We start from the raw sequence: 20745 nt of genomic DNA, 5'->3' as shown, positions 1-20745 counted from the left end.
AGAGTTTCTCCAGTTTCCTTGTGCCCCCCAGGCAATTTATACTGCTTAGTATTTGTCACCCACTGAGGTACAGGCAGAGCTACAGGTGGGTGCTTAGCATGTCCCCTCAGAACTACCTTTACCACACATGCCCTCAGTCTGAACTCCCCTGCAGTGGTCTGCAACCACAGGCCCTGCAGGATATCTACCCCAAAAATATATTCAGGGATGGGAGAAATGTATACCGTATACTCCTTTGGGGGTAAACGCCCTATCCCCAATGGGATTTGGGCTTTCTTTACTATAATTGCTTTACCTATCACCTAGCCATCTATCACAGCAGGGGGCCCAGGAAAACGCTCAGGGTTGCCATAAATCAAAGGACATTTAACCCGTGTCCACCAGTGCCAGGACACATTGTACATTCACAGGGGACCCATGAATTGCTAATTCTACATGTGGCCTCTGGTCCCCACCACATCACCCAAGGTGGGGGCCTAGACCCTCCCCTCAGTCGAACCGCAATGCTCAATTGTCATCCTGTGGGGCTGAGGGTCCACGTGAAGCCTGAGTATTGTCCCCCAAGGAGTCTTGCAGGGACACAGGCTGGACATGGGGCTTTGCCTCCGGCTTCTGTGTCCTGGACCTCAGTGTCTAGAACTGCTGCTCTGGCTTTAATTGGTGCCACAGTTCTAATAAGATCCTATTGGGCTGCCCATCAAGTTTTTCTTTCACTACCCCTGCTTTTATCGAATCAACCCACATCTGGGTCCTCGAGACCTTCACGGACCTTCTGCACCTCTCCTTTCAGTTGTAGCCCATACTTCCTCCCCCTCAGGAGCCCGCAGTTGCTGTGTTTTTACTTTCTTAACTACAACAGGGTGGGCCTCTAATACAGGGGAGGCTGGTGCCTCAGGCGGTGACCTCAGCAACAGATGGGCTCTCGGCCCCACCCCCTCATCCTGTCCCAATACCTCCTCCACCAACCAGAGCTGAAGGTACCGCTCTTTCCTCTGCCTCCCCCATGACCTTCTGCAAAGTGGCCTCTCCTGCTGCCTCCCCACTCGCTGCTGCTAAGGAATTTTCCAGAAGCATGACTTGACCTCTCAATAACTAACTGTCTTTCTTCCTTAAGAGCATCCCATAGGTCATCACCCAGCTCCTCCAAGCGATGCTGAAGTGTGTCTCTCTCCTGCCAAAGTCTCTCTCTCTCCTCAATAACACTTTCCACTATCTCAACAAAAAGAGATCCTACAGTGCCAGCTGCTGCACAGCCACTCAGGGCCTCTAAGCAGTCTTGTATCTGACAGCGGATTAATTCTGCAGTTTCCAGTGTCTCCACTCTTCCGCAATTCTGGGGAAGGCCACATTCCTCTAGAAGGTGCTTTACCTTAGATCAATTCCCCACTAGGGCTCCCCAGTTGAAAGCCCCACATATAGGGGGTTCCCAAATAAAGCTGCACTCTCTACCACTGCAGCCACTGGGGCTTATCCATCATCCCTAGAGGCAGCCCGCCCAAGGGTCGCACCCATTTAGACAGATTGCGGGTTCAGAGGTCCTGCCAACTACCACCATATGTAACTCTGGGGGGAAAATCCCAGGGCAAAATATCTCTAAAACTGAAATCAGTCAAAGGGAGAAATAAAGTTAAGAAACCCATTTATTTTTCACAAGAAGTTATCCCATCTCTCTCTTGACCAGGCTGCAGCAGAAGAGAGAACTCCCCCAAACCTCTCTGGTTCAGATAAACAAACCCTCGCATGCCCTTGTAATTACCTACTGATATGTAGATGGACTAAGTCTCTCTACCCCTTGGAAACACCTATTGATAGGTAGGTATACTAAAGCCAGGCAAGAGATTCTGGAAATATTACAATTTTACCAACAACTAGAATCCCACAAAAGACCCAAGAGTTAATGAGTTAATGAGTTAAAGCTCAAAAGATCAGGAGCAACTTGGCCTCGAATGTTTGAATATCTCCCAGATAAAAAGAAGTACCTCAGCATAACCCATGTCTTAACTGTGTCAATTAGATCATGCCATTGTAAGATTTACTTTAGGCTGCTAAAAGGCCCACCTATAAACAGCATAATAAAAACAGGAAGATTCCATCTTAAAGCTAAAATTGCATTTTAAAACTGAAGAAGTTAAGAAGTAAGATTCTTAACATATTCTTTAGCAAACAGATAATAACTCAGCCCACCTTGGAGGAAGGGCAGGCGATCTTAATTATATGCTCCCAAATCAGGAAGCTGCTATCCTGGGAGGGAATCAAAGCAGTAAATTTCTTGTGTTAAGCTAATTTTGCAGAATTACCTGGAGAACTGATAAGAAACTTAATGTCTCATCAAAGATAAACATCTTGAGACCACTTAACAAGTCCACACCCAGACCCCTTAATCACATTCCTGAAAAATCCTTAAAAGGGGGAATTCCCAATCTTTCAGTGCGCTCCCCTCTCTGAGGTTGCCAGCACTTGAGTGTGTAATTTTAAACCTTCTCTTTTCAACCTTTCAGGGCGCTCCTCTCTCTGGGGTCACCCACATGCTCTAAGTGTGTAACCTTTTTGCCTGAAGACTTTTCCCAGTCTCTCAGGGTGCCTCTCTTCCCTGAGGTCACCTGTACATTTTCTCTCTTTAAGTAACTTTAAATAAAACGTTTACTCTACTTCACTACTGTGTCTCTGCACTTCAATTCTTTGTTGTGGCAGGGACAAGAGCCAAGGAAAACTACACAATGCCCCCTAATAGGTTGACTTCTGTTTACAGAATTGAAGGAATCATTAAGCAAAAAGGAACCAGCTAGCCATACTGCCAAAAAGTGAGAAAGCATAGTCTAAGAGTGTGGATGAACAGCCATATGGTAAGATTAGAATGGGTGGATACCATGGATTTAATCAGCTACCTCAACAGAAGCCAGGAATAGAGATGGGATAAGACTAGCAAAGACACTGCCAATATGAACTAAAGGGGACAGAAATGGGCCAACATAAGGGGAGGCTATGAGACTTCGGGGGTTCTACAGGACAGGATGATAGTTATTTAACTGAGGACATACTTTGTCTGCAAGAAAAATCCTTTATCCTCAGTTATCATCAGGGCTGCCATTCCCTCCTTTTGCCCAGGGGGCCATGCTGCTTCCTCTTCAATTCAGAGGCTAAACCCCTCCTCAGTTTTAGTCACCAGGCAGCTGCTGCAAAGAGAAGAGGGGGCAGGACCTACACCCAGAACTAAGGGGGCATGGCCACTGCCTAGGACCATGGTAGTTTACCTGGAGGGCAAGGTGTCCAACCAAAGATGAGTATTCTTGAGCCTTACAAGCTAATGCAATTTGCTTTGCTAGGTTTTGCTTACTTAGGTCTCATCACACCTCTTTGCTTTCCAACTTCTTCATTTTAGAATGGAAATGTCTCTCCTGTGCCAGCCACCATTGTATCCTGGAAGTGTGCAACTCTAGTTTCAGTTTAACTGATGGAGAGTAATTTTGACTCAGGATGAATCATACTTCAAGTCTCCCCCATACCTGATTTAGATGATATTTAGGTGGAACTCTGAACTCAGAACTGATGCTGAGTTAAGACTTTGGGGGTTTGTGGGTAAAACTGTAATATTTCCAGAGTATCTCACCTGGCTTTAGTATATCTGTGTATCAATAGGCGTTCAAAGGTGGAAAGAAGTATGGCTTTAGTGCACTTGCATCATTCCTCAGGGGTGGAGAGAAGTTCATCTCCTTATCAGTGGGTAATTATCTGGGTAAGGAGGGCTTATCTGTACCTGAGAGGTGAGGGGAGGGCCAGTTTTGCTTCTGCTGGAGCTGGAAAGAGAGAAGGCCCCAGACTGCAGTTTTTAAGCAATAAACAGATTTTAAACTTTATTTCTCCCTTTGACTGATTTCAGTTTTTTAGAGTATTTTGCCCCGGGATTTCCTTTCCCTGGACTTACATCTGGCATAGTCAGCAGGATTCCTCTGAACCCAAAATCTGTTATAATGGGTGTGACCTTTGGGAGCACCACCCCTAGAAATGATGGGGAGAAGTGGCGCTCACGCCGAGGTACATGTGTCTACACTCGTGTGGTCGTGAAGGCACCACCACCACTGGTGGCCATGCCGACCCCAGCCTGTGGCCCAAGCTTAAGGCTACTGATTCTGCCATTGCTGCTGCTCTTGCTGCTGGCCGGAGCCTGGTCACAACTGTGGAAAGGAGCAGAGGTCCGGCTCACCTTGATAGAGAAGCAACTGGCTGCCGTGTACCACGCCATGATAGCTACAGAGCCCATCGCTGGAACAGCTCTGACCAAGGTAATAACCACCTATCCCATTGCAGGGTGGGTGGGAGACTGGACCCAAAGGCCACGGAGTGCTGTGGCACAGACACCTACCGTATATCACGTGACTGGCCATTTGCCTTTGGCATCCCCAGGGAATGATGAAGCAGATGCACTGGCCCAGGTGCGCTGGCTAGAAGGAAAGCCAGCCTCTGATGTGGCCCAATGGCTACATTAGCATTTGTTGCATGCAGGGCAAAAGACAATGTGGGTTGTAGCCCGTCAGTGGGGCTTGCCATTGACCTTTGAAGAAGTCAGCCAAGCCAAGAAGTTCCTTGCATGTTGTGCAGATCAGCAAACCACCAAGAGGGGCCTACAGCATCTCTTTGCAGCCTATGGTCAGCCACAGGTGATTAAGAGCAATCAAAGCACCCACTTTATTGGACATGAGCTGCAAAGATAGGTGCAGCAATTAGGAATAAAATGGACGTGGCCCTGGACATTTCAACACATGGATCGGCGATGGCTGGCTCTTCTGGCACCTTGGGGAAAAGGCCTGGAAGATGGCCTCCTGTGTATTCCTGGAATAACAGCAAAGTGACCCCCCAAAATCATGGTTATTTGCTTCTACAGTCCTTGTGTCCTGGATGCACCCCCTGGCTGCAGCTGCCTCATGATGGCTGGAATGGATGAGCTCTGGACTTAATCTGCATGGAACCTAGCTGAATCCTCTGGCTTGAAAATTATCATGATGAGGTTGCTGTTGTCAAGAAAAAGTGCTTAAAGAGAGGCCTGACTTTGTCTAATGTTTGGTAAAAGTTTTGTGAGCAATCTAGCATGGTTGTTAGGAATGAGTAAACAAGTGTAGAAACATATTTTGTGCTTAGTGAGAGATTGTGCTGTGAAGTAGATTTACTTAATCTGCAGAGGCTGAATCCTCTGGCTTGAGGATTATCAAGATTTTATTGCTGTTGCTATTGTTTGTTTTAGATTGGTCGGAAGAGGGGGAACAAGTAAATCGTAAAGTGAGATTTCTGGAGGGGTGGCCTGTGGGTAAAATTGTAATATTTCTAGAATATCTCGCTTGGCTTTAGTACATTTGCATATCAATAGGCATTCAGAGGTGGAAAGAGATAGGGCTTTAGTGCATTTGCATCATTCCTCAGGGGTGGAGAGAAGTTCATCTCCATATCAATGGGTAATTACCTGGGCAAGGAGGGCTTATCTGTACCTGAGAGGGGAGGGGAGGGCTGGTTCTGCTTCTGCTGCAGCAGGAAAGAGAGAAGGCCGCAGACTGCAGTTTGTAAGCAATAAATGGATTTTAAACTTTATTTCTCCCTTTGACTGATTTTGGTTTTAAGAGGTATCTTGCCCTGGGATTTCCTTTCCCCAGACTTACAGGGCTGTTAGGATGGAATAAATGCATTTTGCATGTGAAAAGGACATGAATTTTGGAGGACCAGAGAACAGAATGTTGCAGACTAAATCTGTTCCCACAAAATGCATATGTTGAAACCCTAACCTTCAATGGAATATCTGGATATAGGGCCTTTAGCCAGGTAAGTACAGTTCGATCAGGTCATAAGGGTAGGGCCCTACTCTGATAGGGTTGCTGTCCCTATAAGAGGAAGAAATGCCAGAAAGCACTGTCTCCCCCACCCCCGTGAGAGCCAGAGGGAAGATCACACAGGACACAGGAGAAGGCAGCTGTCCACGATCCAGGAGGACGATTCTCAGAAGAACCTAAACTTGCTCACACCGTGATCATGGATTTCTAACCTCTAGAACGGTGAGAAAATAAGTGTCTGTTGTTTATGGCACACTGAGCAGATGAATACACATACATGCTATTCATCTTTTTTCTTTTTGTTAGTCTACTGACCAGTTTCTACTCTTTAAAATTTCAAGTAGAATATTACTTCCTCTTAGGTCATCCCTGATTGTCACTGCAAAGCAGGAACTTTCTACTTCACCATCAACATCTGGCATCCTCTCTTATTAGAGCTCTTAAATACTTTAACTTGTGCTATTTAGTTGTGTCTCTCACTGTTGTAAATCTTGAGGGCTGTGACCAAGACCCTCCATCTTTATCTCCAAGACCTTGTATATTACTGTGACTCTGAGGGGACAGAAATCTGTCTTCCAGCCCAGGGCAAACTACCTTTGAAACCGAAATCAGTCAAAGGGAGAAATAAACTGGGAGAAACCCATTTATTGCTTACAAGCAGTCATCCACTTCTGCTCGCCCGTGTCTCTCTTGTGATCCAGCTGCAAAAAGAAGACTCCACCAACCTCTCCAGTCCAGACGTGCTCTCGCTCCCCACACCCCTTATAATCACCTATTGATACGGAGATGCACTAAGGTCAGGCCAGAGATTCTGGAAATATTGCAGTTTTACCCACTACCTAACATACAAGTGCTCCAAAAATGTTAGCTGTGTGAATTAAAGACCACATTTGTACCATAAAACTATCTACTGTTTTATCAGAAAAAAACACATCACTTAAAAACTAGGAGTATAACACTTTCAAGAACATATCAGGAAACTTAATTAATCACTTACCCTAATGTGTACCCCATTCAAACATGATAACGTGAAGAGCAGGACCCTGGATAACCAGAACTCTACTAGTCTTTCATTTATGAACCACAGGCTTCTCAAGTACAGGAACCCATATGCTTCCCCCTAGTCAGTGCCCTTGGCTGATGACTTCACCCCCAATGATAATGAGGAAGTAGAAGCGAATCAGAGAGGAACTCTTTCATATGTACACAAACCTCGGAACTTATCTGCACCTCTTTTCATTTTTATTCCTTTCATAACAATGGAGGAAATGTCCTTCCACCTTGATCAAAGCCCTCCACCTGGATGGGTGCTTTGGACGCCATTCCTTCTCACTTGCCATCCACTTGAGAGCCAACATTATCAATTCACCTACAAAAGGTGCGAGTACTGAAGGGCAAGCAGCACAGGGAGTAAACTTAGCAATCATTTGGCTTCTCTCCCGTATTTTATACAGAATAAAACTCATTTTCTCACTGGAGTGAGATATTGCTATTAGAAGTACAGAGATTAAAATGTGAGTTTCCTAATGCCTGATCTGGTGGCTTACTCAGTATCTCTTCCTGAATACCTATAAAATTCAGCAGGAACCAAACTGAGCTTCTGATATGCCCCCACCAACCCTGCTCCTTCATATTTGCCTATTTCAGTTAATAACAACGGAACCCTTCCTGTGTAGCAAAGAATTTGGCCTTGACTCAAAGGAGGTGTGAATCTGCCCATGGTTCTGGGAGGTAATCTGTGTCATACCTGATAGAAGCAGCTCTGTTCTTGGACAGGAACTGGCCACACCTGATCTTACATGGAGACCCAGAAAGACCAAGCATGTGATTTAGGGTCACATGACATCAGCTGACCTGGAGGCTCAGAGAATCACATGGGCAATCAAACAGACTGACATGCCTACATAATAGAGTCCCAGTAAAAAACTTGCGCATCAAGGCTCATGGTGAACTCCCCTGGGGGCAAAACTCCATGCACATTGTTGTATAGCAATGCCTGAAAGGTAATATGTCCTGGGGACAATGGAAGCTTCATATTTGTAATCCTCTAAGACTCTGAACTATGTGTCTCTTCCTTTGGTTGATTTTAACCTGTATTCTTTCCCTGTAATAAGTGGTAACATTGAATAATTGCTTTCCATGAGTTCTGTGAGTCCTTCTAGAGAATTATCAAATCTAAGGGTAGTTTTAGGAACCCCACAAAGTTGCAGCTGGTATCAAGTGAGAGAAATGTTCTGCAGATTTTGCAATTTGGCTAACTCCAGGTATACCTTCAATTTCTTCTTTCTCTCATACCCCACAAATCTGTCCCACCAGAAAATCCTGCCGCTCTCTCTCCAAAAGAGAGGCAAAATCAAACCACTATTACTATGTAACATCTTCTTTTGTTATTTCAATAGCTCCCTGACAGATACCACATTTCTACCTTTACCCCCATTAAAGTCAAATCTCAAAACACCATCCAGAGATCCTTTTAAAATATCAGATCACTCAGTGACAAAAACCCCTCTGACAGCCTCCCAGCATGAGAATACATGGCAAAGCCCTTACAATGGGCAATGATGCTCTACTCAATCTGGCTGCACTAGTTGCCTCTGAGACCGTACCTTCAGGGACTCTGCCTTCATTCCCTCCAATCCAGCCACACTAGTTTCCTCTCTTTTCTTAAATGTGCCACTTCCCTGCACCAGGGCTTTTCACTTTCAGTTTTCTCTGACAAGAATGCTCTTCTGCCCACACATATCCATGGCTCCCTCACTTTCTTAAGGGTCTTCTCAACTACTACCTTCTCAGTGTGCCTTCCCTAAAATCTCACATCTCCAACACAATCTATTTTCTGTCTGTTTTCTTTCTGTGCCCCCAAGCCTCTTCTGAGTGTATGCTTCATGAGGAGAAGTTATCTTTTCTGCTAACTGTTTCATCAGCACCTTGTACGATGTCTGGTACACAATAAATACTTGGAAAATAAGCAAAGGTTATATTGCTCAAAATGGCTAGTCAAACTTTCACTTCTTGTTATTAGTGTATTTGCAAAGAAACGTTTGCTTCACTTCTAATATACTGTTTCTAAATAAGTAAATATCATCTAGAGAATCAACTAAAGCTTATCAGAATTGTGCAAAATGTAAACTCTCTAAATGAAGACTGAATGTTATTTGCCATGAAAAGAACCAGTAATTTTTAGAGTAAACTTCAGTATACCCCATGTCTGGGATAGATGTTATGGCTACTGTAAAGATTCGTGGTTTCACTGATAAGTAGTTCTCAGTCATCATCTAAATCAGGAGTTGGCAAGTAACTGCCTGTGTCTGTAAGTGCAGTTTCGCGGGAACTCAGCCAGCCATGTCCTTTTGTTCACATATTGTGCCTGACTACTTCAGAGCTACAAGAGGAGAGCTGAGAGGCCCCATAGAGACTACATGGATGGATCTCTTACCTAAAACACTTTCTAAAGGCCCTTTAAGGGAAGTTTGCTGTTCTCTGTTCTAGATAATTGAGGTTTACAGACACAGGATCTCTACTTTAATGAAGCAAATTCACATAACTAGATTTGGCTTTCTTTAAAAGGCAGAAAAAGACTTTAAAAACATATTCAGTAGCTAAAGTATACACAAAACAACTAAAAAAAAAGTCCTTCCAACAAGTGATCTTTTTTCATAACACAGCAAAGCAGGCAAAGGGAAGCAGACACATGCCCTGACTAAAGAACCTCTGTATTCTAAGAACTCCTTGAACAGAAGTTACTGACCAATTATATTCCCATCACAAATTGTATTCAATAAATTTTTTTATTTATTGAAATTTCTAAGACCCAATTATAAACAGAAACTTTAAAAAACTTATTAGCACTTTGCATATTTCCTAACATAAAAAACAAAAGAATCAAAACAAGGATAAATGACTTTCATTAAGAAGGAAAAATGTTTTCCAAAGAGAAAAATTTAAAAGTATTAAAACATGTGCAAAACTTTATTGATGTTAGTATAAAACCTTAAGGAAGGATTAATTCAAAGATTTAAATGACATGTCAAATTGGAAAAGATGCACAGATAAGGATTTTCATCTGTTGTTATAAAAATGGAAAAACCACAAACATCATAAATGTCCAAGAAGTCACCCCTGAAAGATTAGTTAAATAAATTGTTGTATCCTAAGAAGAATGCAATTCAAACAAAATTGATGCCTCTACATTTATTATCTTTATGCCTACAATATGTCAACAAGTAGACGCCACTGGCTACATAACATGTAATCACACTGGTGTAAAATTCAACATGGAGGGTAGACGAGAGGCTCTCTGAATGTCTGAGCATGTAAAAAATGTCCAGATAAAACAACTCAGAGAAAACGGTTAAGTGTAGTTACTGCTTGGTGGTGACATAATACAGTTTATTTTTTTCACATTTTATTATTTTCTTTCCTCAATTTTTTGAATGAGTCTTTATAATTATCATTATTGTTAAAGTAATGCTATTCCCATTCTCAGGGGAAACAAAAATCAAGACTTACCCAACTAAAAGAAGAAGCGCACAAATTATGGCAAATCCCAAAGTATACTTGAGGGCCGTTTTAATTTGCTAGACGTCAAGGGGGGAAAAGTATATCAGTTAGTAAAATTTTTAAATGCAAAACAGTACTTTCATATCAAATGAACTTTTATAATCAATGGTATAATGTTTCCCTTGCTGAAAAAAAAGTCATAAAATTGAAAGAAAAACAACACTTCATCTAGTATTTCGCAAACTACACTAGATTTTAAAACCTTTTCAATGGTTATTGTGGGAAAATTTAGTAAAGTTATCAAAATACTTAATAATATATTCTCCAAATTTATTCTCCAAAAAATAAAATATTCTCCAGAACTTATCACAATATTTATGTATTCTCCAAAAGAGGAAGCAATCAGAATTTGCAATGCTCTTATTCTAATACACCAAAATGGGTTATAATAATAATTATAATTAATGATTAATTTACATATATTTGTGTATGCATATGTACATGTATTTTATATATAAAACTTATAACATGTATACAAACATATAAAATATATTTTATAAAAATATATCAAACATATATCATGCTGGGACTGTCCTAAGAACTTTACATATATTAAGTTGTTTCACTCTCACAACCCTGAGATAGACAAGTGTTCTTGTCCCTATTTAAGAGAGAAGGAAGCTAAAGGCAGAGAGATTAAATAATTTGCCTTAAATCATGTAGGTGTTAAGTGATTAAACAAAACTTGAAACCAGGATCTCAGGTCTTTAACTCTGCTTTGCTTGATGCCCAAAATGTAACCCAAAAATAAAAGAAAAACACAAAGCTGGACATTCTAAATATAGAAAGAAACGTTACTTGCAAAGAAAATGTTAAATCGGTGAGAAAAAAACATTATTTGTCTCTCAGTCAAATTAAGTCTCTAAAAATTACCTTTTAAAATGTAAATGCATGCTTCATATGGTAAGATTTTATTCACAAAGAAGTTAACATAATCTTTAGGAAAAATAACCTAAAGTAAAGTAAACATGGAGCCCATCTCCTATTTTATTAATATCATCCAAGGTTGGGAAGATGTACTTTAAAAAAAGTGAATACAGAAAGCACACGTCTCATTCAATTTTTAACACTGAATAACCATCCACTTTACCTTTTTATAACATTGGGTTTTCAAATATAGAGTTACATAGTATCTGCTGCAAATAATAATGTTTACTTCCTTCATAAATATTTAAACATCTTACTGTTTCCTCTAATAAACTCCACTGATTAAAACCCTGGATTGTAACATTTAAAATATTGTTGATGTACTTCCTCCTGGTCTTAGGGCAAATGCTTTAAGGTTTTAATACGCATAATTAGGCATAATGCTGGCTTTTGAGTCAATACATTCATTTGTGTATTTAAATACAAAACATAAACATACTATAAAACAAATTCCTGTAACGCAATAAAAAGACAAAGATATTTATTCCTTTTATGTTGTTTTTTTCTTTAAATCAGAAAAAAAACGTTCAGTTTTGGCAAGTGCTCTCCAATGTACAATTTCTTCTCTGACCTACTGAATTACTATGTATTAATAGATGTGCTGATTCTAAGACACCCATGCAATCCAGGGATAAGCCCAACTTGATTATATTATATTAATATATTTTTAAGATGCCCTTGAATTATATTTGCTAATATTTTAGTTAAGATTGTTATACAGATACTTAAGTGACAATGGTCTGTAGTTTGGACATGCATGTGTTCTATATTTACCAGGTATCTTTATTAGGGTTATCCTGAATTAGTAAAAATAGTCTGCAAGTGTTCCTTCTCTATGCTCTAGAACAGGGATCAGCAAACCACATCCTGTGAGCCACAGGTAGCCCACCTCCTATTTTACTGAATCACATCATGCTCTCTCATGAAGTATTGGGCTTCTCTCACACTACAGACATCAGAGTTGCATAGCTGAGAGACAGACAATGGTGTAAGGCCCACAAAGCCTAAAATATTTACTACTTTGCTTATTACAGAAAAAAATTTGCTGATCCCTGCTCTAGAATTGCTCTGTTTAAAACAGTAAGTCACAAATCACATGCAGCTACTGAGCACTTTGAAATATGGCTAGTTTGAATTGGGATATGCTAGCAGTGTAAAATACAATCTGAAATTCAAAGAAATATTGTAAAAAAGAAATTTAATATCTCATTAATGTTCTAATGTGAAATGATACTGGGCATTACTACACTGACTATAATGTTATCACTAAAAATAATTTCAACTGTTCCTTTTTACTACTTATTTTAATATGGCTACTAGAAAAGTTAAAATTTCACATATGGTCATAGTATATTTCTATTAGACAACACTGCTCTAAAATAAACCCATTAGAGTCACATAATCTTTCAGAAAGGAAGAAATAATTTTTTTCCCCTTATAAGACCTCTAAAATAAAAATACTTACAGTACATTTACCAGTATCATCATCATCCTTTTCTTCATAGTAAAAGTAGACAAAAGGGATCCAGAAAAACACACAAAATAATATAACAGAATATAAGGCTGTGGAAAAAAATAATAAAACAAAGTTATTCTAAATGCACATTAACTTAACAACTGTCATATAGATATTTATGTGTATATATAAATATTCACCTACCGAATTCACTCCCCCATCTGATCCCTACATCCATAACTCTGTGTAATGCATACATAACATACAAATCAGCCTTTTCTGACTCCTGTCCCAAGAAATCAATAGCACTATTATATAACAAATCATAATTCAAGTTAACTATGGGGCAATTTTTAGCAATAATGATCGTAATAATTGTGCCAATAACAATTGTGCTAACTAACATCTGAGCTCTTACTAAGAACTCGGCATAGTGCTAAGAACTTCCTGTGAACCAACTCATTTAAGTGGACTTAAACTTTTGTATTCCTTCCAACTTAAAATCAAGTACAGTTGACACATTTGTCAGTCACTCGAGTTAAAGAAACAGCTATAAATGATACTGTCTTTCTGATACAAATACTTTCCCCAATCTAAGTTTAAAATATGCAGTGCTATCAAACTGATCTTACGCAAATCAAGATAGAGAAAAGGTAAGAAGAGTAAAACAGTAAAACTAAAAAATTCACAGTTAACTGGTATCAGTTATTATTTATTTGCTTTAAAATATTGTTAGATTTGAAATACTTTCAACCAATAGTCAATCAAAATACTTCTTTTAATTCAATATAGAACTTAAACTTGACAGCCAAAGATAAAGCATATTTAACAATAAAAACAATATAAACAACTTTTTGAGACTTAACAAATCTAAGAAACCTGCTTTTAAAATTGGTGTATTTACATTTATTTGCATATACATTAATTCATGGAAAAACAATAATATAATTAAAGCAATCAAAAGCTGATAATCACTATACTTCTTTGAAAGGAAAGCACTTGTTTGTAGTGTATAATAAAACCTCAATTACTTTTTGTTCAAAGAAATAATTACATGAGTTACAGAATTTTTAAACATGATCCTAATACTTGCTACCATTATCTCATTTATCGGAAGCCAATTATGAAACATCCCCATTAAATGCAACATAGCTAAAATACTCAAAGCATGCAAGGCCCTAAATAACCAATAGAAAGGTCAAAGTTACCACATACTAAGCAGTCAGAATATGACTGCCAGCATAATGAATTTTGGCACTATATTTAGTGAAATTTATGCAGTCTTTTAATATTATAAGAAACTAATAATGACAGTAAATCTTTAAAAGTATTGAATATTAATGTTTCTACTGCAAACCAAAGAGTAGTTGATATCAACATTTGTATTACAAATCTAAGAGCCAATGGAAATGAACATACATTCAAAAAAATAATCAAAATAATTATTCTAAAAGCTTTAAAAAATTAAACATAAAAGGGATGGGACTCAAAATCACCCAAAATACCATACGAATATTAGGATTAAAAAACCAAATAATTTGTATAGAATAGGAAAGACCCCAGTTTTTTAATGGGCTGATAGCCACAAGCCAGAAACTTTGATAAACTGACAGATGCAATAAGGTCCGGCTTCAGCTCCAGTGTGTCACTGGACCTACCACTTAGTGGCCTCAGCGCTGAGAGAGGCCAAGGGCCTGATGACTTTCCATAAGCATTACTCATATTCCTGAACTTGTGTGATCAACTACACTTTAGCATCATATTCAACTAGTGTAAGATGATATAAAATTAATTCCTGTAACTCAATAAAACATAAGAACACATTTTAAAAATGGATAAAAGACAGACTTTTCTGTAGAAGATACACAAAGTGACCAACAAGCACATTTGAAAATGTGCTCATCAGCATCAGGAAGATGCAAACTAAACCCACAGTGAGGTAGTACAGATCCAATAGAAGGGCTAAAATCAACCTGACAGTACCAAGTGTTGTCAAGAATGTAAAATAACTTACATTCCCATACTCTGCTGGAAGGAGCACAGAATGGTAAAACACTATAGAAAACTGCCAGGACTTTATTACCAAATCAAACATATACTAACCATAGGAACCAATAGGTCTATTCATTGAGCAATGAAGCACAGCAACATATACCAAGTGTTTCTGCCCAGAGAAGCCTGCCTAATGTGCAGCGTCAAGGGCTTTTATTGTGGACTTGTAACATTGGCACATCTGTCTGAGTGACCAGCTGTGATTATCAAAACTACAGACCCCAAGAGGGAAAGCAAATGTTCCCCATAAATCATAAACTTTTTGAATAATCTGTAAATAAGCTGGTACTAAATAGTTCCATGTTCAGCATCACAAAACCACCTCATCAATTAGTAACATAGGTGACATCCAAGGGCTGGAATGTCAGAGCTGGTCAAGGGTCAGCCACGTAACCAGGCCCTCCTGAAGATATGTGAGGGTTGACCAACATCAGATCTGCTGCCTTAACTCTTCCACAACAAGAATGCTCACAATAGCATGACTCCTAGTGATCAAAAAACAGGAACTGACCCAAACATCCATTAATAGGTGAACAGATAAGCAAACTGAGTGGAATATTCATACAAAGGACTTCTACACAGTAATAAAAAAGAATGAACTACAGATACATACAGCAAGGATGAATCTCACAGACCTTATGCTGAATAAAAATACAGACACAGAGTACATTTTCTATGACTGAACTGAAGGAAGCTACAGAACTGGGAAAACAAATTTATTATGAAACAAGTCAAAACAGTGTGGGGGGCAGCTACTGACTATAAAGAAACATGAAGGCATATGGCAACCCAAACTCTCATATGCTGCAGGTAGGACTATCCAGAAAAAGACAATTTCTAGGAATCAACACCTTCAGGAAGGAAGTGGGGGACAGACACAATTCTGAGAGGACTCTACAATATTCACTCAGCAGTTTGTGACTCAAAATAGGTGTAGAACAACTGGCTCTAGACAAATCTTTGTTTTCCTGATATCACATGGTAAACTAATACTATGTAGTGGTAATCTGACTGTTCTTTCTCAGTGTCCTTCATAAAGATTTCTTGTTTTGGCCCATAAATATTAAACTGTGAAGATGGAATTAAATTGAACCTTTTTATGTGTTTCAGATCAGTTCTAATGTCAAGTGGGGTTTATGTATCTGTAAATGAAAAAAAATCTGCCACTACCTTATCGTGAAACAGGGAAATTGCTTCTTTTAAAGTTCTACTTTAAACTGATAGTTATTTTCAAAGTAAAATTATTAACTCCCACAGTGATGGCACTCTCATATCTCAACATCTTTATAAAGTATGTTTTTTTTTTACTTGTAAATGTTTTTGTTAAAAAATTGTTACTAGCATGGAAAAGACTGTTTGGTTTAATAGTACCACTAACATCAAAGAAAACTTATAAAGAAAAACTTTTAAAACCTCATGTACACAGAAATTGGCAAAAATTAAACTCATTAAACAAGTTCTTTTTTAAAACAACTTACCAAGAACTAGCAAAAAAAGAGTGAACAGAAAGCCATCAACTCTTGAAAGGCCATGAAGAAAAAAACATGGCAAAGGATACATGGTAATGCTTAGGACTTTTTTAATATACACAAAGCAAACAATCTATCTTTTAAAAATTTAGTGTGTATCACTAAATTACATCACATGAAAATCAACTTGGATAAATTAGGCTTTTGAATTCTTCAATGTTCTTTATTCCTCCAAACTACCAATGAAAACATGAAGACAAAGAAAGAGTAACTTAGCCAATATTGTGATAATATATTCATCATTACAGTTCTATTTTAGTGTCAAAATACAAAGATACTCTGGGAACTCTAAAAGCCTTCTAAAATTATCTCCTTTACCCAGCTAGGACCCTGGGGTCAAGACTGCCGGCTGCACACCCAGTACTCCTGTTGCTCGCATTGGCATTCCCCTTTCCGTCCTTCCCCCTTTCCTCCTGCTTCCTGCTTTAAATGGATACACGAAAGCTTAAACTCCAGCCGCAACTTGGACTCTGTGGCGACCCTGAGATGGCCCATATAATAAAAACAGAAAGGAGAGAAGAAACAAGCTTAGGACCCTGACTCTCAGGACACCATGATGCTGCCATACCAGCCCTGGATGGAGAGCCAAAATCCAGACTTATTTTAAGTGAGACTGAAAAACCACTACACTATGTAAGCCTTGTATTTCTAATCTGTTAATAGCAGCCAGGTCTAATTTCTGAAACAGAATTTAGTACTAGAAATGAGAGAACCCAAATGCTCACTCCTGAACTATCCTGACCTTTTGATGGTCTTGCCTGTGAATGGTGAATGGAACAGACCTCAGTTCACTTTTGCCACTGAACATGGTAGCATCCTGAGGTGCCACTGAATCCCCTGGGATCAAGATATACTTCTCTTTGGCTTCACTGTGTAGCAGCAACCTTGTTCTCCTAATAATCAGCATCAATCACTCCAGCTGATATGGTTACTATTGCCTGTTCATTCAATGGAATAAGGAGACCAAAATGGTCAGGTAGAAATCACACCTGCTAATTCAATGAAACTACTGTTTCATCCCTGCTGAAGTAATCCATGTGGCTATCAGGAATTCTAACCCAGCAGGGCTCAGGGACCAGGTAAGAAGCAAAAGTAAGTAGTTCATTAGGACTGACGGTACAACCTGCCATGCTCACTTCTACCCGTTATCTGTAACATGTACACAGAACCAGACAGTGCTGACTGGCCCACAGCAGTCTCTAAAGTATGGTGAGAACATTCTCAATTCATTTTACGAAGCCAGCGGAGTCTTGGTACTCAAACCTGAGAATAATAATAAGATAAAGGAAAACTACAGAACAGTCTCACCTCTGAATTCTAGCCTTTTTTAAAAGATGCTAAACATGATAGCAGCATTTCAAATACAGCAAAAGACTTAAAAACAAACCCAAAAAACCACCATCATGACCCTCTGGGTTTGTCCTAGGAATACAAACTTGGTTTAATAATAACCTTATATACATGCATTACTTGAAAGAATTTAACAAAAAAATTCTCACTCGATTACCTTCCCTGATAAAATATATTCAATTCAACAAATATCTACTGAGTATGTTCCTGGCATTATTTTAGAGGTCATAAATATGGCTAAATCAAGAGTCCCTTCTCTCATAGGCTTAATTCTGGGGAAAAAATAGAATACTTAGAATCACTGTATGAACTACTCAGAGTACACGAAAAAATTTCTTCAGTCAGTACGAAAAACAAACAGATAACAAGCAAAAAAGGCACTCCAGGCAGAAAAATGGAAAAAGCCAATAAATGTTTAGAAGACATACAACTTCATTACCAAATAAGTGAAATGCAAATTAGCAAACTACCATCTCACACTCACCAAACTGGCAAAAACTAGAACTACATGGCAACATCAAACATTAGGATATTAAGCAACCTGAAGGTTTATATCCCTCTAATGGAGTTAAACTGGTACAAACACTTGTAAAAGTATTTGTCATTATTCAGAATGTTGAAGATGCACACAATTTATAATCCATCAACTCTATGTATGTATTTTGCACATATGCAATAGCAAACATGTAAACATGTTCATCACACAATTTTTAATAGCAAAATATCCAAATGTTCCAACTGATTCACATGTGATGTATCTGTACACAATGAAAATAAACTATACTTCATGAAATAGCATGTATCAATCTCAGGAACATACAGCTGAATGAAAATAAGGAAGTGATTTCATATAAAGTTCCAAAAATATGTAAAACAACATGGTAAAACTACAAGGAGAAGCAAGGGATTAACACAGACTAAATTTGAGAGTGGTGACTTCAAAGGGGCTTCGGGAAGAGATGGTATCAGGGGAAGGCATACAAGGGAGTCTAAACTGCCAGCTTCAAACTTTATACTCTGCATATTTAATAAATATTTTGCAAATATAAGAGTATTATATGTGGAGTAAATGTCAAAGTTGTGGTAAGCAGCCTCTGAAATGGCTCCTGGAGCACATCTCTGATATCCGTGCCCTTGGGCAATCCCCCTCCTTCGAATGTAGACTGGGCTCAGTGCTAATGAAAAGGATTACAGCAAAAGTGGGGGGATGTCACTGCTAAATTTTGGGGTAATTTGTCACACAATTATAGATAACTAGTACCACTGCAAAGTGATTCGAACATTCAGGTGCATGGACAGTATATAACTTGGGCAATAAAATCATTCATAGGTTTTAATTTAGAATACATAGTCTGAGGAACAGTCATTTCCCTTAAGCAATTTTTTTGCTCATTTCTTTCTTCTCTCTATAGTATTTTTTCCAAGGCATACACTGCGACCCCATTTGTGTAATAGGAAACTATTAAATTACATGGTCAGAGAAAAGGCTAAGCAATTTATGATATAACAATAATTGCAGCAACTAATCATGACTAGAATGTTGACTACAAAGCTACATAGAAACAGTTGAAATAACAATACTTAGACATAATGAAAATCATATTACAAACTGACAACTCTTGGAGGACATGTTGTGTGATACACAGAGTCACGTTCCAATTTGTAAACGTTAGTACTTCCTAACTTTCCAGTCTCACTTTTTTTTTTCCACCTGTAAATTATGGTAAAATTCCAACTCAGGAAAATAAAAAGAAACCATAAAAATGCAAATTCCCTACAATTTTAAGTAATAATTACAGCAACTGTCCTTTATTGACTGCCTATCATTTATCCAGTACTGTGTTATACTCTCCCGTTTATATTTGCTCATTCAATAGTTTTTCCCAACAACTTTGTAATGTAATTTACATACCAGAAAATGCAAAACATGGTCCACAATTCAGTGATGTTTAGTAACTTTATACAGTTAGGTAACTATCACCATAATCCAGTTTCAGAACATTTTCCATTACTCCAAGTAAGCTGCCTTGTGCCAGTTTGCAATTAATCCCCACTCCAACTCCCAGCCTGAAGCGACCACTGATCTGCTTTCTGTCTCCAGAGATCTGCCTTTTCTGGACATTTCAAATACATGGAATTATACAAGATGCAGTCTTTTGCATCTGGCTTCTTTCACTAAGCACTGGAGCTGGGAGATTTTTTCTGTAGAGTCAGATAATATTTCTAGCTTTGCAGCCTGTATGTTTCTGCTGCAACTACTCAGCTCTGCTATCACAGCATGGAAGTAGCCACAGACGCCAGGTGCGGTCAGATCGAGGTGGGGACCATGTGTCACGCCCTAATTTGCTGATCACTGGCTTACATTTCTGGCTATGTATTTCACTGTATAGATTTAACTCATTTTATTTAAACATTTCACCAGTTGTCATTTAGATTCCTTCCAGTTTTGTGCTACTATGAAAAAAGCTGCTAACATTTACATACATATCTTTGTGTGGACACTGTATTCATTTCTCCACTGTATTCCCAGGAGTATAACTGCTGGCCCACACAGTAAATTTGACTTTTGAAGAAAGCTGTAAACTGCTTTCCAAAGCAACTCTACCATCTTACACTCCCAACAGCAGCAATTGAACATTCCAGCTTCTCTGTATCTGTCAATAATTGGATATCCTCTGTGTTTTTTACTACAGCCTGTTATGGACCAAATGTATGCTCCCACAACCAAAAAAATATTTCACATGTTGAAGCCCTCACATCCAATGTGATGGTATTTGGAGATGGGGCCTTTGAGATTTCATTGGGTTCAGATGAAATCAGGAAAATGCAATCTCCATGATGTGATCAGGGTCCATAGAGAAAAGTAGACCAGCTCTTTCTCCCTCCTTCTTCCCCCACCTTTCTCTCTCTGCCAAGTGGGGATAGAGCAAGGCCACCTTTGCAAGCCAAAGAAGGCCCTCACTAGGAAACAAACCTGATAGCACCTTGATCTTGTTCTTTCCAGTCTCCATAACTGTGAGAAATAAATGTCTGTTGTTCAAGTCACCCAGTCTACAGT

At 39.0% G+C, this 20745-nt stretch overlaps 1 protein-coding gene across 1 annotated transcript in view; it reads right to left on the bottom strand.

Annotated features, from left to right (window-relative positions):
- LMBRD1 (LMBR1 domain containing 1) overlaps positions 1 to 20745 on the bottom strand; it is a 102372-nt gene that overhangs the window by 62082 nt on the left and 19545 nt on the right. The window contains exons 4-5 of the mRNA XM_036916252.2: positions 12766 to 12863; positions 10323 to 10390 (exon numbers count right to left, since the gene is read on the bottom strand). Coding sequence (XP_036772147.1) covers positions 10323 to 10390; positions 12766 to 12863 — 166 coding nt within the window. The remainder of the gene's footprint in view (positions 1 to 10322; positions 10391 to 12765; positions 12864 to 20745) is intronic.

This window comes from Manis pentadactyla, chromosome 16, assembly GCF_030020395.1.
Source record: "Manis pentadactyla isolate mManPen7 chromosome 16, mManPen7.hap1, whole genome shotgun sequence".
Taxonomy (NCBI): Eukaryota; Metazoa; Chordata; class Mammalia; order Pholidota; family Manidae; genus Manis; species Manis pentadactyla.
This window is presented reverse-complemented; position numbering and strand designations above follow the sequence as displayed.